The sequence below is a fragment of the Acanthochromis polyacanthus genome, chromosome 2, assembly GCF_021347895.1.
Source record: "Acanthochromis polyacanthus isolate Apoly-LR-REF ecotype Palm Island chromosome 2, KAUST_Apoly_ChrSc, whole genome shotgun sequence".
Classification (NCBI taxonomy): domain Eukaryota; kingdom Metazoa; phylum Chordata; class Actinopteri; family Pomacentridae; genus Acanthochromis; species Acanthochromis polyacanthus.
Window position 1 is genome coordinate 3,543,728 of NC_067114.1, and position 27,468 is coordinate 3,571,195.

A 27,468-nucleotide genomic window follows, 5' to 3' on the forward strand; every position below is an offset into this window, starting at 1 on the left:
ATAAATAATGACATATCTGACAATCCCATCGTCTTCTGTACTTGATGCCACCACATCATTGTGACCATGGTATTGTACTGATATTATTTCATAGCACAAAGCACCACTTAAATGCCGCCTCACAGAGCTGGGAGTGATTCTGTAAAGTCTTACCTCATATACAGTAGTGGGGTCTCTGATCTGGAAGCAAAGCCAGCATCAACAAACCTCAAGGCTTAACCTCCTTGTTCTCTTTTCTATCACCGCTATCTTTCCATCTTTGTTGACAACTCTTTTCCCCGTCATCCTCCTCACCTTCTCTTCTGTTCTCAGTTTGCAAAGAAAGGGTGTATTTGCACTTGAATTGATGCCCCAGCTGAAAAGAATCACAATAATACTGCAGTAGTGTGTTTATTGGCATATTGCTCTATCTGTCTTTTTGCATGGAGTGTGTTTATGGGTTTCTACATCTGAGAGTGTCTCTTACAGATGGTGACGGTGAACCACCGGCGGGAAAACTCAACAGGGAATGTTTTCCATCCCTAAGATGGTCAGATTTGTGTGTGGGGGGACACCGACTCTGCATAAATCACATGTGGAGGGAGGATAAGTAGGCAGCTAGACCAGCCTGCATACTATCCAGTGAGCACCACAGGGGACAGACCCTGAATAAATCTGTTAGTATTCAGACACTGGGTGTGGACAACATAACATAAACAGCTGGGATCATATTTCAGTTCAAAATCTCGAACTACAGCCTAAAAAATCACCATAAAATTGAATCAACATCACATGAAAATACCTCCTTAACTACAAATTGTGTTGCTTTTCTATTACATTTCAACATGAGTTAATGAAGGTAAAATTCCACGACTAAATGTGAAGATACGGCCAAGGGATGGTTAGCTTAGCTTAGCTTAAATGTAAGATGGCTAAAAATAGGAAACAACTAGCCTATTCGACAGCTTATGTTATATCTGCACAATCAGGGGCCGTAATGCAGAGTGGTCATGTCTCACAAAAAAGATGCTTAAGAGACAAAGATCTGAATATTATCACATGGAGCAGCAAAAATAGTGGTCAGGTTTAGCTTTTTGCATGTTGTGGTGCAAGTGATGACAATGGAGAGTCTTTTTTAAGGTTTATGTTTAGTATTTTTTCCATGTAGATTCTTGGTCGTCCAGGTCTTGGCTCAGCCTTAGCTGGGCAACTGGACTTCTCTTTTTGGTTCTTGAAGACGTTTCATCTCTCATCCAAGGAGCTTCCTCATTTCTAACCCAGTGCCTCTTGCCTTGTTTATAGTGGCAAAACTGACTGAGAAGTGACATTAAGACTGTGTCATAAGTACCCTCTTTTGTTAAGAGATGGCTGTTCCAGTTTAACATACATGACTTCTTTCACTCATCTCTCAAACCATATATCTTCTTCACACAGAAGGTGGACATTGCTGTGCTCAGAGGAGTGCCCCTTATCCTTCAGATGCATATTTACGACTGAGTGATCCTTCAGTCTCTCCTACATACAGGTCAGTTCACTCCTTGCTGCATTGGTGTGCACATACAAAGTTGTTCAGCTTATGTGTGTGCGTCATTTGAAATTTATTGCAAAGCAAATACTGTAAAAGCAGACATGAACCAAGGCAGGGCTAGGCTATAGTATACAGCAAAGATCTCCAGCCAGAACTTGAGTGGTGCCACTGCAGTTTTGCATCATCATTGCTTGCTGAGTTTTGCATGTAAAGACACTTAGCAAAGTTATTTCTGCAATAAACTCTCCTTGCAAAACAACTGCAGCCCTCTGCAGCTCATAGAGCATCAACAACATTCCTCACTATTACCGTGTGGAATATAATCAAAGATCCATCAGAAAATGCGGAGATGGTATGAACGTGGGAATTCAGCGCTGGTCTCCATAGTGGGATACAAGCTAACTCCAGCTTTAAGCTTGCTAATTCACACCGTATGTTTAGTTAATCCGTAGTTGTGTCTGAGGCTGCCAGGTAATCAGTGGAGGCTCCAAGAAATCAGTGATCCTGGTCAAGAAAAAGTCAGGCGCATAATCCCAGAAAAAACACAACTTCTTCTGATACTTCAATGTTTGCATGGATTAAACAAAAGACATGTACTATGCTAATTAATGATCTTTACTGTATTAGGAGGTGGAGTTTGTTACCTTAGGACAGCTTCAGGGTAGCTGTATTTCTTTACGTCTCCAAGCTAGAGGCCACGACCCTGGTCCCTCTTTGGAAGTGCTGCTATAGATTTGTTGGTGGTGTGACACAACCATAAACATCACAGAGCACTAAAGACACAGTTTGCATGACTTTAGTTGATGGAGACCTCTCTAGAATCACAGAACACCTTTCCCGCATGCCGAGTGTTACGATCCAACCTCTAGGGTCAGGTGGATGTAACAAAAAATCACCAGATGTTATTGGTTTGTTAAAGCAATTTATTGCTCAGTAACATATTTAACAGAACAGTGATCAAACAAAGAAAAGACTGGTGGGCGTTGCCAAATCAAAGAACCAAACAAAACCAAAAGAATGCTACCAAAGTTTGTACAATGTCTAAACACAAACACAACAACGAAACTCCTTAGCCAAAACCAAATCACAGTAGCAACACCCACCACAAGTAACAGAAACTAATACAAACAGCACACAGAACTAACTAAACACAAGTGGTGCGTCTAAACACAGATATTTAACACAAAATACACGAAGACTCAAGTTACAAAATAGCCTCTCACAAAGTTCGCGGGCTGCTAACAGGAGCCACAAAGACTGGAGGCTCCACACCGAATTAGCAGCCGCCTACAGAAGCTCAAGGAGCCAACGTACCATAGCAGAATATTACCAAATCAAAGAGGCACCAACTGGTTACGTCAAACCAACCACCAAGACTGAGCGATTTGGTTGTAGATATACTCATGTGTGGTTTTTGTTGGGGTCTTCTGGGAGGAGTTGTGTTGGTGGACCAATCCTGGCTGGGAGAAGGTCTGGAGCTCCAGGCTAATCGCTCCTCATGAGTTCCAGGAGAGATGTGGAGCTCAGTCTTCGCCCGGCTGTGCCCAATGTTACGGGCCGTAACACCGAGTATTTGTTAAATTCAGTGTGCTGTACAATGTGGCATCTGTTACATGGATGTAAAATCGAATTTGAACCCTTTAATCAGTAAAGTTGCTTCCAAAATTTGGCAACCAGTAGCTGAATAACAATGAAGACACCTTATATCCCACCACATGCTGCTATAGTTAGATAAATTATCATCACACAGGGACAGAATTCTCGGTATGGGAATCAAAAAATAAACTATGAATGTCTTGCCTGTGGGTGAACTTTTAAGAAGAACATCTTCTTCCGGGTTGTTTATGAACAGTGGTCACCCAAATAACCAACATGCTAAGCTACATGTGTCAGTCTTTGCACGCCAAATGATTAGCAACACTGACTGCAAAATAAGAAACCAAATAAATACAATCTGTTTTCAACCATGCTGTATTCTACATAACATTGTAGAATTCTTCGGAAACACCTGGAAATAGAACTGCTCGGACAAGTCTACGGGCACGTTATTTGGGTGGTTTTTAGCCAACTAGCTTGCCAAGCTAATCAACAAATCCCAGATTGTTAACTGCAGCAGTCAAGAGGACCGGGGCAGTTGGTCAGGTTGGCCAAGGAGCTGGCTTTAGACTTCACATAGGTGTGCTAGGTTATCAATTGTTTCTGTCTTCCTTCCTTCCTTTTGGTTTTGGTGTTCCATCTGGCCACATCTTCTTACAAGGCTTAGTTTACCTGCTGCTAGATATTTAACAGATATATATATGAGAGCGATGCAGATATTCTCATCTAACCACTAGCAAAAATGCTCTGAATGTAGTAAATATCCTCTGTTTGTTCATTTGGTGCATATTTATGAAACTTTCATGAAAAGTTGGGTCACTTTCACACAACAACTGTAATGGGTTGAGATAACTTAATGTTTAAACTTGCAGAAACTAACTTTACCTGAGAGAAGTAAATTATAAATTAAATCAACGTATGTGAATGTTTATGGTAGAAAAAAGTTGCACCAACTTAACATTTTGAGCTGTGAGCACATTGTCTCGACTAAATGGTAGCTATTGCGCTATCCTTTTAAAAGCTGTGTAACTTGTGATCTAACTTTTCAAAGCTGCGCCACCTTCGGCATTTCTACAGTTTACACACTCGCTCTTTATGTGCACACACTCCTGGGTGGTTATACTAGCAGATTCAAGAGTGTTTACTGGTCCCATTAAGTTAAGCTCTTAATATTAGTGATGAGGGATGGAGGGGCTTTCTCGCTACTTTTCTCCTTCCATGGGGGGCTGTTCTGGTTTAATGTTAATTTTTTTTAAAATCAGGACACAGAAAAAACATCCAGGTTGAGTAAAGCAGCTGTTAAACTCTGATCTCAGGACACTTAGGAGTGACTCATACTGTCCCTCGTCTCCTCCTCCTCATAGATGTTGCTTGAAAAAGGCATCCTCACCATGAAAGGGATCAATTACAACTTTTTATGACCCAAAAAATTATATTTTGCTCTTCTGGGGAAACTATTTTTTTTTTAAAGGGAAATGAGTTCATGCAGCGCCGACAAGGAAAATGATCCAACTGGAGGGGAAAAGGGATTCCTCCGAGTTATTCTGTGGTTATGTTTGAGTTTGTGCTGCAGCAGTGTGTTGTATATGTGCAGTGTGAGAAGGAGACCATATGTGATAATAGAAGGCCAGGCCCAAACGGTTGATAGAATTCCATCATTACATTATCCTCATGACAACTATTAAAAAAGCTCTGGAGGCTAAAAAAAGATCACATGTAAGCCTACTGCACACACATGAAGAGAACGTATGTGAGAGACAGAGTGAAGGCGAGGAGGGGGGAGATGGGGAGACTCATTTCTGCTGCAGCTCATTTTCTTGAAATATTTCACATGAATATTGGCAGCAGTTGTGCTGCAGAAGACAAAAGGAAATGAACCGTGGCTGCCGGAGCCAAAGACAACACACAGTGTGAGAAAGTCTCGCTACAGTTACTGCTCACAGCGCAGTGAGACACAATCTCAATCTAAGCTATTAAAAACTGCCCTGGGATCTGTCAGATGCTTGAGCAGGAAGATGAGCTGGTGAAAGAGGAAAAAATGGTTTCTGTCACATTAAAGCAGGAGACATTGTCAAGGATGAAGTGTTATTAATAACTGACAATGACCTGGTTTGTCTGAGAAATGCATATTTGATGGAGAAATCCTGTGCACAAAAAATCACTCTGAAAGTGTTTATCTAACCTCTGTTGCAGTCTTCGCTATTTCAGGCTTTTTAGTTCAGCCATTTCAGGCCAGAGGAGTAAACATTCCCTAAAATGAAACCCACGCTCGGTTCCTCACAGTGAGGAGATTAACGGAGAAAAAAAGAGGATGGGGTGAGACGCAGACGGAGGTGGGTGAGTAGGGAGGAGGAGGAGGTGGCGTCTTACTGTAAATGACACCTCCTCTTTGTTGAAGAAGAGCAGAGGGCAACCCTGCTCCGCCTGGCATCTGCTTTCTCCCACACTACGTCTGGCTGATGGGAACCTGAAGCTTCTCAAGAAACAGTCCTGCAGCTCTGACGTCACCATGATCACTCTAGTGACTGTAACAAGTCAACGTTTTTTCCACAGCTTTAATGAATGATGTACAGTTGTTTTTTCAAAAATAGTTTTACAGTTTTGTTAAATTACAGGAATTAGTCGGTACATGTTTATGAAAGAAAGTATTAAGAAATCTGTAGTATGTTATATAAAAACCATTTTGTTGTTTCTTTTTAAATTTTGCTATAAACTTACTCAGTTTTGTATTTGAAAAATATTATCTAACAGATATTTGCTATTATTTGAAATTATGTACATTAATAGTAAACATTTTTTTCCAGAATTTTGCTGTTATGTTAAATTACAAAATTATGTTAAAAGCTGCCTAATTTTTTCTTTTCTTTTTCCTTTTTTAACAATGTTTGACAATCAAATGACACCTTTTTTGCTATGTGTAAATCAGCAAAAATATTATGTTACAGATATTTGTCATTTGAAAGAAAAAAGATGTATTTTAAGAACTGAAAACTGCGAAAAACATTTCAAAATTGTTTTAAGAAAAAAAATGTCCATGTTTTGTTAAACTGCAGATAATACTTAGTAAAATTATAGTAAAAAGTACTAATGTACAAGTTGACTTGAAAAAAAATGGCCAAGCTTGAATATAATGTCTACATCAAAAATCTGTATATTTATAAATAATACTTCTTTTTTTCACATTTTTATCATAAAATTACACATTATATTTCCTGCAATATTTAAGATATTTGTCATTATTTGACAGAACAAATATGCATATTATAGAGTTTTGCAAATAGTGACATTTTATAATGTGTGAATATAAAATTACACCATTAAATCATTTAGAACTATAATTATTTTACACATTGCATATTTGCTGTTTTATTTTGACGTTTTTTAATGTTATAGTAGTATATTTCTGACCCCTTGTTGCTGGATTTTCACAGTTATTTTCACAGAATTAGTTTTTTTACAGTGTATTATTTAAATATGCTTGTATCTGTGGACTTCTATTCAGTGGCGTCTGTATTGTCATCCTCAAATTATTTGCTTCTTAGTACTGAAGTGCACTAACTGCACACATGACATTCTGTTTTATAGTTCTGGGCAAAACTACTCAGTGTGTGATCACAGCTGTTTAACGTCATCTGTGGAGGAAATGAGTCAAATCCAAGGCTGTTAGTCATGTGGTAGTGCATAAGTAATGACTGTTTGGATTTGGAGACAACAAACTTATGGCAAGATGCAAAAAATGTGAATACGTCTTGGGCTTTTTTATCTAATGTGGTGATGATGGCAGATGTTCCTCTCCCTAGCATTGTTTTCCAGTTTCTCCAGGGAAATCCCAAAGTGTTACCAGGCAAGATAAGATATTTAACCCCTCCAGTGAGTTCTGGTCCTACCCTGAGGACTAAGTTGCATCCTAATCAGACGCCTAAACCACCTCAGCTGGTTCCCTTAAACGTAGCATCTCTACTTTGACCTCCTCACCCTACATCCCTATGGTCACCACCCAGAGCTCGTCAGTAGAGTTGAGGGTTGGAACATAGATCGACTGATAAATCGAGAGCTTTATCTTCTTGCTCAGCTCATTCATCATTGTGACGGTCCAATACAATGCCCAGATTACTGCTAACGCTGTACCAATCCATCTCCATTTTCCCATCACTTGGGGCACCGACTCACCATCATCTCAAAAGGAACAATCTGCCAGTTTTAGGATTGATTCTTTACGTTTGATGTGAATTAAATCTCTGAATCCATGGTTTTCCAGACTGTCATTGGTACTCTGTAGGTTCAAGGTGGAAATGCTCAATCATGGCGTTGACTGCTCATCCATCCATCCTTCTATCCATTAGCTACATCTACATCCATCCATACTTTGTCCTGTGGAGGATCGTAAAGGGATGGAACCGATTGAACAAAAGGCAGGATACACCATTACCACCATGCACAGTGACACCCACACCTGAAGCCAGTTTAGTCAAATCTCTGGGCTGTGGAAGGAAGTTGGCATGGACAAGAAAAGCTTTAGACCTCCACACAGAAAGGCCACAGTCAGCCGACCTGGAGCTCTTGCTAACCGCTGAACCACTGTGCTGCCCCTCATGTTGTATCTTGCTTGTTTAATCTGTACAAAAACCTGTGTAACCGCAACATGATGTTTTACATGTTAGCTTTTGCAAGGACTGAATGAGCAAACTGTCTCCAGACTGCAGGGTTCATATTTACCAGACAGATGTAAGTATGGTATCCACTTCCTCTTCAGAGTTTTCCAAAATATCACAAAAGTATTAAGTTTACTGATGAGGAAACCACCCTGCAAGCTGTATTCAGTATAAATACCATTCAATAAATACTTGTCTTTCTAGTTTACGATGTTTTTTTGCAATCATTGATGCAGCTGTAGTCACCGATGTTGATTCCACATTGTTTTTGTATTTTGTGTTACTTTATTGCATTTCATCTTAAGATGTTCATGTTTTTTAGTCAGCCTCTGTATCTACTCCTAGCTGTAGCTTCACATGTAGATACATGAGTAGTATATTTTCATCTTTCTCTTGTCAGAAAATGAATGAATTACTCCTTTGTATACTCTAGGTAGAGGTACTTTTAGTTACGCTCTACAGCTGACAGAAGGCTGCTGATAACCGGTGTAGAGTTTTTCTTCTTCCCAACGCCATGTGAGCTGCCTCTGACTCCCTTCAATGCACCCCAAACCACTTTGCATTATAGCACTCAGCATTTCACCCTCATCTCAGCTCCCGCCCAGGTCACGCTTCTGCTGCAGAGGTTGATCCCAGCTATGCTCAGAGAGAGAGCTGAGGCTCCGAGTGGACCAGGGAGAGGCCGTCTTACTGTCAAAACAACCAGTCCGATCAGCAGTGGCCACTGCTGCCCTCTCTGCCTCTCCCCCACACTCTCTCATTCCTCTGCTCCAGACCTTTTATCCTCCAGACCTTTGTCTTTTCTGCCAACATCGCTCGCTTCTGATACATTCTCTGTACAGTAACTCCTCTGCTCTTATCTTACAACAAGCCCAATATTAAATTCTCACTTGCACTCATGTTTACCAAACATACTCATCAGTACTTTACTTATTTTTAATCCTTCCATTATTATGGAGCAGTCATAATAATGTTTAAGTGAAAAGAAGGGAGCACAAAGTATTAAATGTTTTTTTTTTACAGGAACTGAGACTAAGAAAAGAGCAGATAGAAAGAAATATTAGAGAAGGGAGGTGTAGATGTGATCCGACTTTAACCATGATTATTATTAAGTAAAATCATGTTAACAGGCAGTAGATAAAATCTAAATAGCCGTATGGATGAACTGCTTTTCCAAAATGTTGCTAAAAAGCTCTGGACTTGCATTTATTGACGGGTGACAAATCATAATTAAAGACACAGTTTTAAAGCTGAAAACAAAACTTGATGCTCAAATGATGTAAAATATTAGAAGAGATCAATATTTTGGTTAATCCAGTTTAGAATGAACAAATCTTGAAACAACCTTGTCCGACATTTCCTCTACATAGTTTACAAGTAGCACAGATGATGTCTGGTCATGTATTTTTAAACTTTGTGCGATGGCAGTAAATGAAATATTGTACACTGTAAAAAGAAATTGTTAATTTTACAAAAATTTCCCCATACTTCTGAATTACATAAACATACCAAAACTATAAATAGAGTGTAAAAAATGACATTTAATGGAAAATTAGATTAAAAATCCTACCTGGGAAAAACCACATTTAACTTTTTGATTAAAAGCTTTTTTTTTATGTTAGAAAACTGTTACAATACATTTACAAATTTATCATAAATTCCCAAATGTTCCTTTTTTGTTAAACAGATGAAACTGATATATTCAAGTTTATGGCCGTAAATATATTTGAAAAATTAAATGCATTTCATGTCACTTAACAGAACAAGAAGCATTTGTGCAGTAATTTTACATATCTTTGTTTGTTAAACGAGAGATATCGTGTGCAATTACAGAAATGTTGATAAAGCGAGTCTTCATTCACAATATTGTCAAAATATTACTGCTATTTTTGTCTTTTACAGTGCATAGACAATAAAACATGCATTTTGCTATTTTTACACAAACAATAAGGTGTTGCCTTGAATCAGGACAGAGTCTTGTATCAATAATGTGACATAACATAAACATTTAGATCTTATCAGTAAACTCCAGACTAGCTCCAGACGTTCTGTCAGGATCCCTCAACTATCTGCTCTAATCAGCAGGAAATCCAAACACCTGAGCAGCAACTGCCTCATCTGTCACCAGTCAACGCTCCTCTCAGCTCAGACCTTGCCCAGGTTCTCAAACTCGACTCAAGCCTCGACTGGTTTTCTTGCTTTTATCTCCATCTTCTCCCTGGAAAATACATCGGACTGCGCTACTTGTTTCTGCCACCACACTGCAATCCTCTGATCCTCATGGACTCCTGCCTCCTTTCCAGCTCTGATCTCCCAGTTAAGTTTTCTTAGTCTTTAGTGTTGAATTTGTCGGTCTTTCATTCCTAATCCTGTCTGTTCTTGTGTCTCCATTTAGTGTATTTCCTGTTGCCTTGTTGTGCTTAGTTTTGTTCAGCTTTAGCCTTTATTTATTTTATTTGGCTATGTCTCGTCTCTTACTTCCATGTATTTTGCGTGTTTCCTTAGTCTCCCTTTGGAGTTCAACGTCTTGGGTTTTCTTAGTTGCTTGTTCTCTGAAGCTCACGCTACTGGCTTGTTTAGTTTGATTTGATTTGGACCCCTACATGTAGTTGTGTACCTGCTAATTTTCAACATTTAAACACTTTTTTTCCCACTAGGTTTCTGGTTTGGTAGCCCTAATTGGTGTCTACACTGATGAGGCTATAAAACACCTGTTCAGATAAAATGTCAAGTTTTTTTTTGCCCGATCATGCAGTCAGCAGGAAGTTGACTTGCAGAGTCAGCAAAAAAATAGTCTGAACAATGATCTGAAAGGTATGAAAGCAGTTCTCTTTAAAGCCCAAACTAAGGCATCAGTATTTTAAAATGTATACAAAAGGTCACTGGCAGACAGGAAATTGGAGTTTACAAAGGGAGTGAAATGGTAAAACTTATGAAACCGAAGATAGCGGCAGCTTCAGATGTTTCGGTGTGCTTGAGGGTTCACGGGGTGCATTTAGGGAAGAATCCCAAAAGGACCTGACTAAAGTAAAGATGATCTGTGAAGACACTGTTTGGAAAAAAAGAGGAAACCTGCAGGACTGCACGGCGGTTGCTGCCTGACAGTCGGTTGTCTCGAGGCGGACGGAGATTCTTGGCAGCTTGTTCAGGAGTAAACGTGGTCGTGTCAGCGGTGATGGAGAGGGCAGGACTTTCCAGGGTAAAGACGACGAGGAAGAAGCTGTGCAGCGTTGTTGAGACTAAGTCTGAGGAGGTGGGCGGACGTCCAAATGGAGATGTCAGCGAGGCTAGTGGAGATACGTGCCTCAACCTGAGTGTCAGAGGATGGAAAGGAAAAATTGGGGAAGTCGAGTTAATGGTATGTATATTATCCCTGACGAAATAATACAGAAAGTCAGGCGCCCGTTGGAGCAGCCAAGGCAAGGCACCCTTTTCATTTTCTGCAAAAATGAACAATTTAATACATGGTCTGATTCTTGTTTTGCCAAAGCTCTGCAGTGATTATGTTTCATATTACCTTCATCTTAGTCAAAACTATTAAACCCAACATGCAAAATCAGCACATAACCTGATGAATAAGTGCAGCAGGTTGGGACACGCGTGAGAGGTGAATGCAGATTGGGAAGAGAGAAGGGGAAAAAAGCTGGAATATTTAGTGTCAATAGGCTTTTCTTGGTTTTACAGTGATGGCAAACGTGAGAGAGAAGAAGCCGGCCTGAATCTATATTTGCTGGGTGTGGCTGCAGACGTGAAGCAGTGAGTGTGAAAACTATCGCTGCACTGGACAAAATTCCTCAAATCGTACAGTATGCACAGGGTAAATATTCACAGGACGTATGCTGCATCAGGAGGAATAAAGCTGGCTTCTTTTTTGTGCTCTGTGGGCCTAAAATGCGTCTATTTAGATGTAAATGACTGGAAACACTGAACAATCCCTAGAAATTCCACATTTAGGTACCACTTCCTACAATATGGGACCTCTCTTGTCATTAATTAAACCCTTAAAAGCTCATCTCTGTAGCTGTATATTTAGAGTTTATCCTTGAAGAAAATTCCTTCCTGCCTTACCAGGGTTTTACCTGTAACTGGGGATGTCCCATGCCTGGCCCTGAGACTGAGTTTAGCACCAATTACTGCACTTTATTTTAGAAAATGAAGCCAGAATATTTGTTCTCCCCATGAAAAAATCCAAAATAACTGCTGTTCTATAACCGCACTGTCGTAGTTTGTCCCAGCCGGGGAGCATTAAGCTGCAGGGAAGACTTTGTCATAGTGCTCCTTTACTAGTGTAGTGGGAACATTTGATCTGGCAGATTTAGCATTTCCTGATAGCTCTTGAACACACCACCATAGATTTAGGTTGACTCCTCCCATGGCCACGCCTCAGTGGGTATTTAAAGCACCTGTGGCATCATGGCCACCTCTGGAGTCACTGCTTCCTGGTTGCTATGTGGGCCCCTGAGGTAGGTGATGTTGTTTACAGGTTTTTGACTGTCACAGAGTGTGTTCTTTCATATCCACATGATGTTTAAACTGCATTTGTTTAACAGTTTGACCCTGTTTGCGTCTGTTTGGTGGAGGTTTGTGAAGCTCCATCTCTTTATACAGATGCTGCCGATCCCCAAGGTAAGACTTATTTTGGGCAGCTGTCAACAAGGCCGTGATGGTTAAAGTTGATCTGTTATTGCATGTTTTAAAGCTGTCAATGTGTTTTTGTTGTAGGTTTTCATCAGCTGCTGTTTGTCTTAGCTTTGCTGTGTTAGCTTTTTTTTTCTGGATTTCAGATTGAGCCAGCTGCTTTATTGGCCATTATTTTCTTAAGTGGAGCTGTTTGCCAGCTGGTGGTGGAGGTTTGGCACTCTAGTGTGGTGGTAAAAGCACTGTGGCAGCTTATCTTAGACCAGTTTGTATTGGTGATTTGTGGCAGTCCTGGAAGTAATTGGCCACCTCCTTCCTGCTGGCTTCTGTCCACTTTCCTCTCCCTGTGCTAAATTTATTGTGCTGGAAGTGCATCTTTAAAAATAATTTTACTGTTAAAAAAAATTTAATTAATGGAATATTTTTAGTGTGTTTTCATTGGGGTTTTTGTGGGGTTTTTTTTATTCTGTATTTGTTAAGATACTCTCTCTACAGAAACTTCCAGACATCCAGCATTCAACCAATTATTCAGTTATCCAATAAATGTAATTTCTTCTGATTTGAACCACGTCTCTGTCTTCTCTCAGTTAAATTTGTGTGACTGGTGTATGACTAAGGTGGTCGTACAGACTTAATAGACTAATTTCTGGGACATCTGGGATTATGTCGCAATGACAGAGAAATCTTTTACAAATCCGTGGACTCTTAACCACATCACTGTCAAAATCTAATCAGGTGGTCCTGGTGTCGTTTCTGACCTTCCCTGAAAATTTCATCCAAATCTGTTTGCCTGTTTTTGAGTAATGTTGCTGACAGACGGACAAACGTACGCTGACTGTCGCATAACTTCACCACATTCCTTGGTAACGATAGGAGGCATCCCCTGGTGGAGCATCTAGGAACTACAGCAGATCTACAATACTTGAAGTGTGTTTTCACTAGGAAAATTGCATTGGGTATCGAATCGGAGCAAAACCTTGTTTGGGACATCTCTGGATGCAGTTCTACACCATTTCTTCCTTTTTATAGAATGTGCTGCTCTGTGGAGTTCCTGCCTCTCTTTAGTCCACATTCATGGCAGCTCAAGCACACTAGATCACCTACAACTGTGCTCAAACATGGTAAAACTACTGTTACACATCTAAATTTGTCATATTGACCTTATTCGGCCTTACTTGTTTGACCTGGGAACTGATTCTGAAAACTTACACAGCCTGCAAACTGACACAATTGGCTTTTTGGGTTTGTTACTTATGAAACCCTGAATGTGTAAATCTATGTTTTTGACACTGTCATGTCTACACAGCAGATGCAAGGTGGAATGGTGATGACTGCTTATTTTGCACATTATATTTTCCAGCATATAAAAAACACCACGGGGACATGGTAATGTAAAACTTAATTTCCATGTATGGTGTTTTGTAAATTGTAATAATGGTTAATAGACCAAGAACTGCACTTCAACCAACTTCGAGAAAACATGGTTTGAGAGAGGAGTGAAGAAAATGATCTATGTTTAACTGAAACACAGAGAGAGTCTATGATGCCTCTTATCAATCAATCAATCAATTAATCAAACTTTATTTATATAGCACTTTTCATACAAACAGAGTTGCAACACAAAGTGCTTCACAGATTAAAAACAATCCGACTCCACCCGCTAACCCGTCTTCGCCAAACCCAAAGATATAACACAAAAGCACAGTCACACTATAACCAGACCCCCCCCCCCCCCCCCCCCCGCCCGCCCTCAACCATACACTAATGCAATGAATATTAAAATATAATATAAGGCTGGGCACAGATGAACCAGAAGAGGAAACGCACCCAAGGAGCCGTCTGCACCGAGAGCAGCAGGTTGCCCATGGCAACCAGGGCTCCAACACAGGACACCGAGAGGAGGAGTGGGAGTGACCCCCAAACCTCCATCAAGAACCCACAGCACAGCATCCTGACAGCCACAGGCGAGCCACGCTCCCGATGCAGAGAGCTCCCTCAGAGGAAACACTGGAATAAGATAAAAATAATAAGAGCAGATAAAACATAGAAACATAGAACCCATTATAAGATAATAAAATAAATAAATAAAAATAATAAATAAAATAAATACATACACTAATAAATGGCAAATAATCGATTATCAGGTACAGTCTTTACATCTCTTAAAAGTTTTCACCACATCTTGGCAGTTTTGCAGATTTTTGCACCTTTGGGCATGCAAGTCTTGTTTTGTTAATGACTCCTTAGCCATGCTATTTGCAGGTGACAATCCATTTCTTACTCTTCACATGAGTTGTTTGAACTGAAGAAATCTCTTTGACAAGAGGTGACATGTCTTTAAGAAACAAAAATAGCTGAGCTGCGTGTCACTGAAGCTTTTAAGATCTGTTTTAATCAAATGTTTCACCTAAATTGACACATTTTTAGAAAAAACTCAAGATGGATGTGTTTTAATGACTTCTGGTTGCTCTTGATAGTCTCAATATTTCAGCATTTTATATTTTTTGGAGTTCAGTGTTACAAATTGTTATCTTGGTTTGTCTTTTTCAATATTTTATGTTTAGTTTTTGTGTTTTAGAAATAATTTCACAAGGTTGCACGCTGTTTTCTGTCTTACATGTGCAGCACAACGTATGTTCCTCTAAAATGTGGTATGTAAAGGAATTAGATTTTAGTTTTAGAGGAAGAAACAAACGCTCTTTAAACACATGGCTAAGGGATTTTTCTAGTCTTTGATACCATAAGTTGATTTGCATGCATAAAGTGTAAATGAAAATTAGTTCCATGAAGCATAAAACCTTTAAAAAATGTTCTGTTGTGTATTTTTACCACATTTTACAACAGGTGCATGTATATTTAAAGATGCAAAAACCCATAATAAATCAAACTTTGACACAGATTCACGAGTGTCTCCTGATCCTAAAGCTTTTCTGGGTTGATCAGAACATTATTGCACCAGTTGCTCCAGAGCTTTAAGTGCATTTTTGAACTCAAGCTTTTGTATCGCGAGAGCAGGGATCGAAAGGGAGAAGAGGAGAAAAAAAAGTTTTGGGGAAAGTTGATCTGAGCAGGAGATGAGGGAAGAGCTCTGTTGTGCAGCAGAGACGCAGTGAGTTTTGCTCCATTCTCATCCTCTGGAATGCATCAACTTCTTCTCTGTGCACAATCAACACACAACTGGATGACCGAGACTCCAAGACTTACAATGCGCATCTATTTATAGCAGCTCAACGAAAACAAAAAGGTTTTCTGTGACTTTTTTCCTTCTCCTCTGCAGTTTTTCTTCTTATTCCGCAGTACCTGCAAGTTCAGACTAAGGCAGTAATCTGTCGGGTCCCGGGCGAATCTCCTCTCCGGGAGACAAGGTAACGCTGCACATTATCAGTATTTCCAGTCTTGCATGCCTTTTTTGCGATAGATTTTTCAGAGTTAATAAGAGGAAGCAGCAGACCTATTACAAGTGAGAGCTGCAGGCTTGTTTTTATTTTGCGCGCAGCATTTCTTGCACTTTTTTTCCTGTGCGTCTTTTCCTATTACTATGATTATTCTAACTGTGTTGCAGCTTTGACTCCAGGCTGCAGAGGTCGACGAGGGCTGGGAAACTAGTTGAGGAGTTTTTATTGGTACTATTATTATTATTCCACCGAGCACTGGAGCTGTGAGAGTGGATATGCCGGACAGTCAGCGTGGAGGACGGCTGCCGCAGCTGGCCGTGGCTCTGGTGGCCTTGCTGTCACTGTGCGCCGGGCTTGGACACGCTGCGGAGGTGCTGGACGCAGCGGACAGCGAGGTGGTGACCAGGCAGACCGACACCAGAGCCAGCAGGGCCAAGAGGAGAGGAGGGACGGACGTGCTGAGAGGGTAAATGTGTCCTGGAAAGGCTTAATTTTCTAGATATAAATCCCTTTCTGTGTTGTATTTTTGCGCTTGGAACAGGTGTTTTCTGGCATTTAATGTGCTGCTGCTTCAGGAAACACGTGTATGTTTTTTTTTTCTCTCACAATAAGGCCCATGAGTGACATTGTCTGTGATGGGAAGTTTTGGAGTAAAGTTTAGCAATTAAATGCTGGCAAGAATATCACATTCCTGCTGAGTGCAATAATAAATTACATCCAAACAAAGAAGGCCATTGGTCATGTGTGGCTGTGGCAGAGAAAGAGAGAGAGAGACCAACAGCCTAATCCTCTCTCGCCAAAAACACCACACCCCAGTTGTGGATAAATCACATCTGCAGCTGTACACAGTGGGTCACTGCTGGAGAGGTTGTGTGTGTTTGTGTGTGTGTGTGTGTGAGTGTTTAAGAGAGAAAGCAAGAGGAAGACAGAGGCAAAGCAATAAGGGAACGAAAGAATGTCTGTGTTCAGTGATGACAGCAAACAGCTGATGAAGGTCACACAGTAGACAGCTCCATGAGCGTTCTCTCTGCAGGCATTTTTATTTGACATGCTTTAAGTTAATCTATCAGAACATCTGGGTTCAGAGGCAGGAAGTGCATACGGGCTGCACACTGTGTCACGCTGGCTTACCACTCTTTCAGATGGCTTCATTATTCACCTCGTGGATCTGTTTTCTGTTACAATGTAGACTTTTTCTGCTGACCTCCGGGTCAACCTATGCAGAGTAGGTGGCTGGTTAGTGGTTCACGTGTCGCTGCAGACCTGTAGGGGGCAGGATGGCTCAGGTGTTGAGCTATTTTGTCTACAGGTGCATCTGATTTCTTAAAATGCACAGGAAGCGACTTTCCCAGAGATGCACGATAGTGGATTTTTTGCCGATATCTGACATACCGATATTTTGGAATTCTTTTATGATGCATGCAGCCATTTAATCTCAGAGAATATCCAGTCTCTTCTGCAGTGGAGATGATGCATATTTGTCCCTGGGAACCCCTTAAGTTCCCAGATATCATACGATTATTTATCAAACACTGCTTCATCTAGGGCGCAGCTAATGCTTATTTCCATTGTTGATTAATTTGTCTGTTATTTTCTTAATGTTTGGTCCCAAAACCCAAGATGAATATCCACAACTCAAAGATGTTCAGCTTACAATCGTAACATTTTGACTTATATTATTACTTAAATAGCTACTGAAACAGATTATTGAAACAGCTAGTGTTTAATTTAATGGTTGATAACTAATTGATTAATTGTAGCATTTCCATCTTACACATAAAACATTCCATATTAATTTTTATGTCACATTTCTACTCAAAGCTGTGAACTTTTAGCTTGATGGGCATCATCTGTCTCATTTTATATGCACTTTGAGCCAATGCCAATAGTTTAAGTCTTTATAGAAATTGCTCAGTCATAATCCAGGATCTGTGTGTTGGATTAACTAAACACACAAGCCATCTGATATATTATGTTTTATTGGCCCCCATAAAAGCAGGACCATGCCCATCAATTTTCTAAAAATATCTTGTGCACCACTCAAGTTCCCATTTGTCATTTACTATAAACTTAGGTTCTCTAACTGTTCCTTGTTCTAACTGCATCACATAAAGCAAAACCAGAGTTGTTTTCCTTTGTATTTGTGTTCTAAATAGATAAAACTATTGTTTTTCCACACAAAAATGTTCAAAAAGCCTCATTATTTTTTAGCACTACATTATCTAATGAACCTTTTGTCTTCTTGTGAGCCCATGTGGAACCATGTGGGGAACTTCTTACCTATGTCATCATGTCTGGTACTTGTATGGAGATATCATTTTGCATTCCTTCTCTTCCCCATTGGGAAGTGTATTTCAGGGTACATCAGACAGGAGCAAAATCCCTTCCCAACCTGGTTCCATACTGGATCACAGGAAGATTCCCAGCGTTCATTAGATACACATTTTTCTTGTAAAATACGTTGGTATTTTACAGTTTTACTTACCGAGAACTCTAAAAGTATGTGTGTGGACCTCTAACAGGCTTGGCCAGTGGGTGGCCAGATGTTAGTCTGCAGTCCACCCTTCCTGTACTGTCCAAGTTTTAGCAAAGATGTGACAATGTTAACGTTTCTAAAAAGTGCAAGAAACACGAACAGCTTCAAAATCTCCCCCTGAGGCATTAAAGTCCATCAATTGATCTGATAATCAAAAAACCCCACAAGGCCAGAGGTCAATCAAGCTTAATTGGAAGAAAACACAAACTTTAAAATCTCGAGGTTCCCAATAAGACTCCACACTGGGTCACAAGAAGACTCAGAGGGTTCATCCAGAACTTGAAGTGTTATGAAATACTACCATATAATACGACTTTACAAGTTTTTCTAGTAAAATACAACGTGTTTTTTCTTTCTTTATAGTTTTACCTACTTAGAATTAGAAATACTGGAAAATTACTCTGGTTTTGCATCACATGTTGTGGTCCCAAGAAAAAATAGTTTGGTAACCTCTTGCTTTGTCAATGTATACTTTATGTTGTTGCACAAGATGTTTATAGAAATGTGAAGGATGTTTTATTACTTTTATTAGGCAGGGAGTTGTTTTTTTAAAATCCTGTACCTGACTGCAAACGCCCAGTAGGACTTGATCGATATGGTTTATTCAACGCCGATACCAATTATTGTTAATTCAGCAGAACGAGGAGGAATGCTAATCTTGGTGTCAAAACATTTAGAAAAACATTACACATTATTGTAAACCTTTATGCCTATTTGTGTTGTACTCATGTTTAATTAAAATAGAACTTTGTGGCATTTAACCTTCAGTGTTAATTGGCTTGTTATTAACTGTGGCATGTAGCTGATCACATATTTCTGTTGCTGGGACATTATTCGACACCACAGAACAGATAGGAAGAGGCGACTGCATCAGAGCCAAATTTCTTAAAATTTATTTACTTTATAGGGACTCAATTGTTAACAAATAATTAACGTACTAACTGAAATATGCTGCATATTGGATCCAATGCTCATCCAGGCTGATAATGGACCCTGAGTGCCAATATTCCAGCTGATAAAGTGTTCTGCAGAGTGGATCAAGAAGCAGATTTGTTCCCACAACATGCAGACTAGTAATCAGCTGAGAGCAAATTAGTGCTGAAGGATAAGAGTGTGCTGTTTGCTGTACAGAGTGTAAAGCCCTCTAAGACAAATATTTTGGTATATACAAATAAAAAAGACTTGACTTGAGAGTGATGTGAACCGTGTGACACAGATTATGACCTTTTCAATGCCGCGTCTTCCACAGACCAAATGTGTGCGGCTCGAGGAACAACGCCTACTGCTGCCCCGGCTGGAAGACTCTGACTGGAGGAAACCAGTGCATTGTCCGTGAGTATCCCCTTCTATTATTCTACCCTCACTCCTCATGCAGTAAATTATAAATGCAGGACAGGTGGAACACTGAGTCCCGCAGAGGGCTTTTTAATTGGAGTCAATGGGTCACAAATGTGAATGCATGAAATTTTGGTCCTTTTTTGGGGAAAAAAACAACAGGAATGCGACTTTAATAGAAGTTGATTTGCAGCACATGAACAACCAGTAAGTCAATGTGAGACTTAAAGGGCACATGAGTAGGAGACTGTAGCGTGAAGAAAGCGACATTACAGTTTCAGTTACTGTTAGATTTTTGTAATATCAAAAATTCTCAGTGCATACACTACCGTTCAAACGTTTTGGGTCACTTAGGAATGTCACTATTGTTGAAAGAGAAGCAATTTTTTTTCAATAAAGATGACATTAAATTAATGATAAATCCAGTGTAGTCATTGTTAATGTGGTAAATGTCTATTCTAGCTGGAAATGGCTGATTGTTAAAGGAATATCTCCATAGGGGTACAGAGGAACATTTCCAGCAACCATCACTCCTGTGTGCTAATACTACATTGTGTTAGCTAAAAATGCTAATTGATGATTAGAAAACCCTAGTGCAGTTATGTTACCACATGAATAAATGTGTGAGTTTTCATGGACACATGACCCCAAACTTTTGTACATATCCAAACAATAATGCAAACATATATATTTAGGTGTTCACTGACGCACAACTATTCTACACAGGTGTGCATGAACAGATATTTTACTTTAATGTCTGATTTTTGACTCATTTATGGGATTTACTCAGGTACAACCCAAATATTGCCATTGACCTGTTTCAAGGTGTTCGACTAATGGTGGTGTTGAGCCAATATCACGACCAAAAACAACGAAAAATTGGTCATTAATTTGGTCCATTTGCTTCGGTATTCTGGCAGCAGTTTCTTTTTCAGGTTTGTTTTCTCATTCTTTGCATGTACTCCCCATCTCTCTCTCTCTCTCTCTCTCTCTCTCTCTCTGTTTCTCCCTCAGTAGACAGGAAGGTCTGAGAAGCTGTAGAATTGTGTGATTGCAGTCTGGCCGGTCGGCTGGCCGGATGCCGGTCGCAGCTCTAATGACATTGTTTAGCAGTGGGGTTCGGGGAATAGGGGTCAGTGGCTGGACTCTACCTGATGGGAGCTGGGGGCAGTGGACCATGTCAACAACAGTCTGTGGGAAAGAGAACAACTGAGCAAGAAAAGAAAAACAGACAGCGCCAACTGAAACACACACTGGTACACATTTATGGCAGCAAAATTCGCAGAAGAAAATAGCTCGGCAGCGTTGCCAAGAAGGGCTTCTATAATTTAACCACGATGAAGGTTAAAAAGGAAGATTTGGCCCTCTGTTTTAACTGTGGTCTGTTTGAGTTTTTTAAAAATATTCTAGATGAGAATTCAGTATGAAGCTTAGATCATGGCCTGACTTGCACCAATTGAAATTCTAACCAGAAATTCAAAACCTGTGGTGGACAGGCTGACAAGCAGCAGATGCAGAACATGAACTTTTCTCGCATGCGAAACAAAGCCAAACCATGGCGCCACAACGCGAGCGTGATATTATTGTTTTCTCTTGCACCTGACTGTGTTTTTATATTGACTGTCGTGTTCCTTTCTGCAGCGATTTGCCGGAGTTCATGTGGAGATGGTTTCTGCTCCAGACCAAACATGTGCACCTGCCCCAACGGCCAGATCGCCCCGTCCTGTGGATCCAAATCAGGTCAGCGTGAGCCTCCTATTTCCCAGCTCTGCTTTGAAGCCTGACATGTCTTATATTACGCGGAATGCATAGGTGGGGAGGTTAACTGGTTCTCGGCCAATTCATAAATACATATCAATGCTGTGATTTATGCAAATAGGAGTGTATGTTGAAACTAAATGTCTTTTGGAAAGCACACCCGAGACCACACCCGGGTCTTTGCATTTTTTTAATAAAGGCGCTGCAATCTTAGGAAAAACATTTCACCATGCAATAGCAATAATAACGAACAGTGACGGATGATAGATGGCAGAAAAACATGCAGTCTCCTCACAGAATTTTCTCTGTAGGGTAAAAAATGAAAGAGATTGTAATTGGATCAGGTTTTTTGAGATTTGGAAGGCGCCGTGCCCATTTACGTCTTTTTTTTTTTTTTTCCTCATGTTTTCTTCCCCTCATCATGAGTAATGAACACTAACTAGCATGGTACCAAAAAATATGAGACACTAGGCCAAAGAACCTCCTGTAAACATCTCTTGAAACTGACCCAAGATTGTAGCAATTGATATGTTGCAATCACGTTCTTGCAAAGAGCGGCCAATCTCGTGGATTGTGCGTGTCTGTGTGCGTGTTTTGGAAGATGTCCACAGTCAACATCTCCTTTGTGCCGCTCTCTTGCAGCTCGCAGCACTTCAACCCAGTGTGCTCATCTGTTTGCACACCATAAATTTCTAGGAAATTATACCCAAGCTTTTAAGAAACATGGTTCACAGTGAATTTTGTTCATGTTGTAAATGTAGTCTGCCGTATGTGTTCGAGTGCTCTGAATGTGTCCATGTGGTGTTCTGCCCACAGTCCAGCACTGTAACATTCGCTGTATGAATGGAGGGACATGTGCAGAGGACAACTGCTTGTGTCAGAAAGGCTACGTGGGAAATCACTGCGGACAACGTGAGTAATCATCTTGAAAATACTACCAAACAAATTCCAAAGTCCTTTGGAACAAATATATGCTATATAATCTGTATTTCCTAAAATTTTTATGTCTAAGTTTGTGTTTAGTCCTAATTAATAAAGATTAACGGATTTAGATCGATGGATAGATGGATGGATGGATAGATACTTTATTCATCACATTGGGGAAATTCAAGGTATCCAATAGCTCACACCTTATATTTGAGAAAAATAAGGAAACCCAAGTGCGATTAATGTGCAAATCATGCTGGTTGAAGAAATATGGAACCAGAATTGCTGCTAAGTACAATAGAAGTCCAAAATTGTTGATGTTTACAATAAAAAATTGCTGGTATTTACGATACAAAAAGAGTATTACAAAGTCTAAGTACAGTGTAAAAGTAGAACTGCATATAGTAGAGATGCAGACTAAAGTAGCAAACATAGTGGCAGAGAGAGAGTTTTTTTTTTAGCGGGGACACAAATTTATAATTTCTTTCATTGTAGCTGTAAAAGTCACTTTTTTTGGTCCTTTACATGTTTTGTTTACTCATGCAGGTGTGGCTACCGTGCAGAAGTACATCAGAATCTTTTTTTTTTTTTGCAGCATTCAGCTGATTAAAAAGAAAAATCTTGAACGGTTGCTTAAGTTAGGCTTTTTTAATTGCTTATATTCCAACATGAGTTTCACTACTGTTCAAATATAACGACCGGCATCACTATCAGGTGGTAGGGTGTTAGTCTACGATGCCATGGCCGCCCTGACCACCCACGGGCTCCACCCTTGAAAATGATCAACTTTATTCCTTCTGCACAGTATTTTGACATTTTTTTTCAGCTGTTATGGAGGCTGTCAACTCTTAAAATTTTCTTGTACTGTTTGCCATCTTTTATATTAGTAATGATAAGTTTGTATTTTCAAAATTTTAGCAAATATGTTATGATGGCAACATTTCTAAAGAAGTGCAACAGTTTAAGAAAAACATAATCTGATGATCAGAAACTCAGAATGAGGTTTAAAATTGTTAATCAAACTCTTTTCAACATCTATTACAGCATACAGCTCATTCAGCTTGAACCTTGCATATTTACTGTGCAGCATATTCTGGTGGACTGAGGGACCATTGCCAGTGTTTCCTTTTGGTTTTACCTAAAAATAAAATAGCTTGAACATTTTTTTTTTTCTTTTCTGTGCCTGGTCTGATTGATGGATTAGTCGCTTCTTGCCACATCTGACATCATCATGTTCCCGAATCCCTGCAATTAGCGTTGTGTTTTCATAACCAAAACAAACGATGGCGAAAAAACATAAAACCCCAAACCAGAAATTTACTTCTTAGTAGCTCAGAGCACCGTCACCGAGTTGTGTCATTGATTGTTTTTCTTTTTCCCCCTCCAGCGGTTTGTGAAAATGGCTGTCTGAATGGAGGAAGGTGTGTGGCTCCCAACAGATGTGTGTGCACCTACGGCTTCACCGGCGCTCAGTGCGAGAGAGGTAACGAGTGCCACACTGCAGCGCTCAGCGTTTCTTCCCCCTCATCTTACATCACGCCGTCTCCGTGCTCCACATTCACTACTGCTGAAGTGGTTCCCAAAGCCGCACGTGCTGCTTCTGCGAAAACGTGACTTGATGCTGAATGGCGGTTGTTTTTTGTGACTGAAGATAATTCCTGCTTAGTCATGCCGCCGGCTCCAGGAATGTGGTTTGTTGTGGAACATTTGCATGTCAAGCCTGAGCTCAGAAATGACCATTATTTTCCACATCTGCTCTGAAACGACGCTCTGGGGAATGTAATGTCTTTCTAAATGTGCGCTGTTTGTTAACTGAAGACCTCCCAACCTCTTGTGGTTGCTCTTTGGCACATGTGAGCAAAGGCTCCAAAGTATACAAGCACACGCAAACCGATGGGGCAGCCTGAGCCGCGTTTGGGCCAAATATTTGTCGGCGTGTTCGAGGATGTTTCGCGCTGCAGGTCTGTGACAGCGGTGACCTTTGGGGGTCAAAGTTGTGACCTTGTAAAACTAATATTTGGATTGGCAGCAGAGCTCTTAATTAGTAACGTCCCTTTTAACAAGGCCGAGCTTCAGAGGCCTGTCAATCGGGTCTGGCTGAGGATGTGTCCTTTGGTTTACTTTGCTGTGTTCCTAAAGCCCTGGAACTAATCAGAGCTTTCTGGTTGGTTGATGGTTTAGCATCAGGGCTTATCTGCTGACGCACACTGCTACATGGGGTGACTTTGGTTTCCTCTATTTCCTATTGAAGTTTGGCCAGAAAAAATCAAGTCAAGAATTTTTTCTTCTAGACATTCACACTTTTCATGTTTCACAAAAATGCCTTCTCAGTGTCTAGTACGCTGATCTCTGACGACGAAGTTGTGTCTAAGCAAAGTATGTGCTATTAAAACTTTGATTTGCCACGCAGGATGATGAGAGTGCAAATGGCCACTCAGTGTCAGCTGCTTCATGAATGGAAGTTTTTCTTCTGCTCTAATGATATGTGTCTTTGTATGAGTGAAACAGGCATATTTCTGTTATGTGCCTGGGAACAGCTGCTTGGAGACCAGCTTCCATCTTCAGTCTTTTGTCTTAACAGTGGATATTGTGCTGAAGTGTTCATTTGCGTTGTTGTTTGCTCATGTTTCCGAGAAATCTAAGTTGATATGCCTGTGCTGGTTAGTGCAGGATACTGTTTTACAGTGCTGGTCAGACATCGATCATTTCATCTCGATGCAATGCTCTGCTGGGAAACCTTGGGTCCTGGTATTCACAAGGATGCTACTTTGACACATATTGTCCAGTTGTCTGTGTAGGTTCTCGTTCATCCAGGTCATGGTTATCCAAAGTAGTTTAAATCAATCCACTGGACTTTAAAAAGTTCCTTGAAGACGTTTCACCTCTCATCCAAGAGGCTTCTTCACTTCTGAACTGAAGAAGCCTCTTGGATGAGAGGTGAAACGTCTTCAAGGAACTTTCTCAAAGTCCAGTGGATTGATTTAAACTACTTTGGATATTGTCCAGTAACACATTGAAGCAGTGAGACAGTGGCAATTCCCAATGCCAGCTGTGTAATTTGCTCTACTATGCTGTAAAAACTGCTCAGGAACTTCTCAAGGAACCCGACCAAGAGCCCAACAAACCCAATCCACAACCCACAGGACCCAAAGGATCCTGGTGCCAAACACGACCGTGCCTCCAGAGGTCCTGAGTTTAAAAGCTGTTTTGGCAGCATGAAGGAGGCCTCACAGTGTTGGGCAGGTGGTTTTAATGTTATGGCTGATGGGTGTATATAGTACAATATTAGCTGACTAACAGATGATTAGTCAGTAACAGTTTGCGACCATTTATTCAGCTAAAAATATCAACTAATTTCTGCTTCCAGCCTCTCAGTTGATGTTGATGATGTGCACCTTCTTCTGTTTTGTGTTATTTTTAATTGAATATCTTCATATTTGGACAGTTGCTAGGTCAAATTAAAGGATTTGAAGATGTCACGTTAGGGGTTTAGGTGAACAAACAACTTAGTGACATGAGCTGGCAAAATGGAAGCATCTGGGTTTTTTCACCAAATGAAAAGGAAGGAAATAATTTGCAGTTAATCAACCAGTCGGTTATTATTTCTACCTTTTGGCAGGTGAAATGGCAACAGCGAGATTTTCCTCCATTTCAGACTCTGAGGACTTTCTTAATGTCATTCTGATCAATAATCAGCAGATCAGTGTGGAATCCTGCTAGTAGTGTATCTGTTTTATGGCCCTTCTCTTAGCGTGTGGTCACATCTACAGAGGCAGGGAATGTAGGCCGATGGAGACAGTGGGGTTTTGGGTTAAGTTACTTTCACTGGAATTTCCTTGGCTCGGATCCATCACCTCCCAAGGGAAAGTCATTGTGCCCTCACATAAATACAAGCACATGCATTAAGCCCATGTGTACACACACCCCACACGGTTTTTAATGCAATTTACAGAACCATGCCCCATTATGGCTTGATCTTATCACATTAGCAGAAGCACGAGGTCTCCACAAACACGAGGGACTGCGAGGTTTTCTTGGATGTGGAAATATCTCGGTGCTATCAGGGTTCAACAACACGAACTACCGGCTAACTTTGAGCTCCCAAAGTGACTGGTGATCTGCTGACCAGTGGTCCCACCGCCAGGCACAGCTGACTGCAGGGGAAACGTGGCCCGGTACATCAACGTGCTCTTTGTTGGTTACAAATGCAATTTGGGCTGGAATGTGGAGTCGGTGAGAGCCAGCCACACTGCTGCTGATTGCATGCAGTGCTCTTTTTTTGCTCCTGCTTGCAGAGTCATTTAGCTACGGAGCAATAAAGTCGAGCTTTCGCTATGACGCCATTGAGTTCACTTGGGATGGTGGTGAAAGACTGGCCTGAAACGTGGCAACACGTGAGCTACACAGTCAATAAGTCAGCATCTAGAGCACAACAGGGAAGTCGGTCAGCCAGCTGAGGGGCTCTCTTGTTTCCTAATGCCTCGCTGACTTTCCCCCTATCAGGCTCTGCTCTGTCCCACTGCAAATCTCAGTAGGAAGATCACCAAGTGTGTGAGCTCAACTCGTATCTCCTGGGAGGATGGAGAGGTCGACTGATAGGGAAGCCCCACCCATACATATATACGACCCTGTAACACATGCAAGGAAACACACACACTAAATGTATGCATACATGTTTCCAAATTACGCATATGTTAAAGGAATGCAAGGTGTATTTAGAGAGCATCTGCAAGGGTGGATATGGAATAACTGGACTGATTTGTGTGTGTGTGTGTGTGTGTGTGTGTGTAGACGCATTTTGGAGTTAATCCAGAAAACTCTTTTGACCCACTTCCCGGCATCCTTCCCTCCCGTTCACCCCGAGGCTGTATGTTGTGCACCGGTCACGGAGCAAGCAAGAGTTTCCACTGTGTTCGAAAAGCACCTTGTCGCAAAAATTTATGCTAAAAAGAGTCGACGCTTTCCTCCCATATTATTTACTGGAGCAGCTACTCTCATATCTTTCCAAAAATGGAGCAGCAAAGCAAAAACAAGAGCAACATTTTTTTTTGTGTGCAAATTTTTGTGTGTGTGTTTTGAGATCATCGCTGGCTGCGGATGAGGGGTTGGGACATCGCCTGATAT

At 40.7% G+C, this 27,468-nt stretch overlaps 1 protein-coding gene across 1 annotated transcript in view; it reads left to right on the plus strand.

The window, feature by feature from the left end:
* The first annotated feature begins 15,460 nt into the window (after nucleotides 1-15,460).
* fbn1 (fibrillin 1) overlaps nucleotides 15,461-27,468 on the plus strand; it is a 76,683-nt gene continuing 64,675 nt past the window's right edge. Inside the window, exons 1-6 of the mRNA XM_022203189.2 lie at nucleotides 15,461-15,758; nucleotides 15,956-16,254; nucleotides 19,574-19,656; nucleotides 21,301-21,399; nucleotides 22,234-22,329; nucleotides 23,732-23,827. Of these exons, the coding sequence (XP_022058881.1) occupies nucleotides 16,064-16,254; nucleotides 19,574-19,656; nucleotides 21,301-21,399; nucleotides 22,234-22,329; nucleotides 23,732-23,827 (565 nt within the window). The 5' untranslated portion in view covers nucleotides 15,461-15,758; nucleotides 15,956-16,063. The remainder of the gene's footprint in view (nucleotides 15,759-15,955; nucleotides 16,255-19,573; nucleotides 19,657-21,300; nucleotides 21,400-22,233; nucleotides 22,330-23,731; nucleotides 23,828-27,468) is intronic.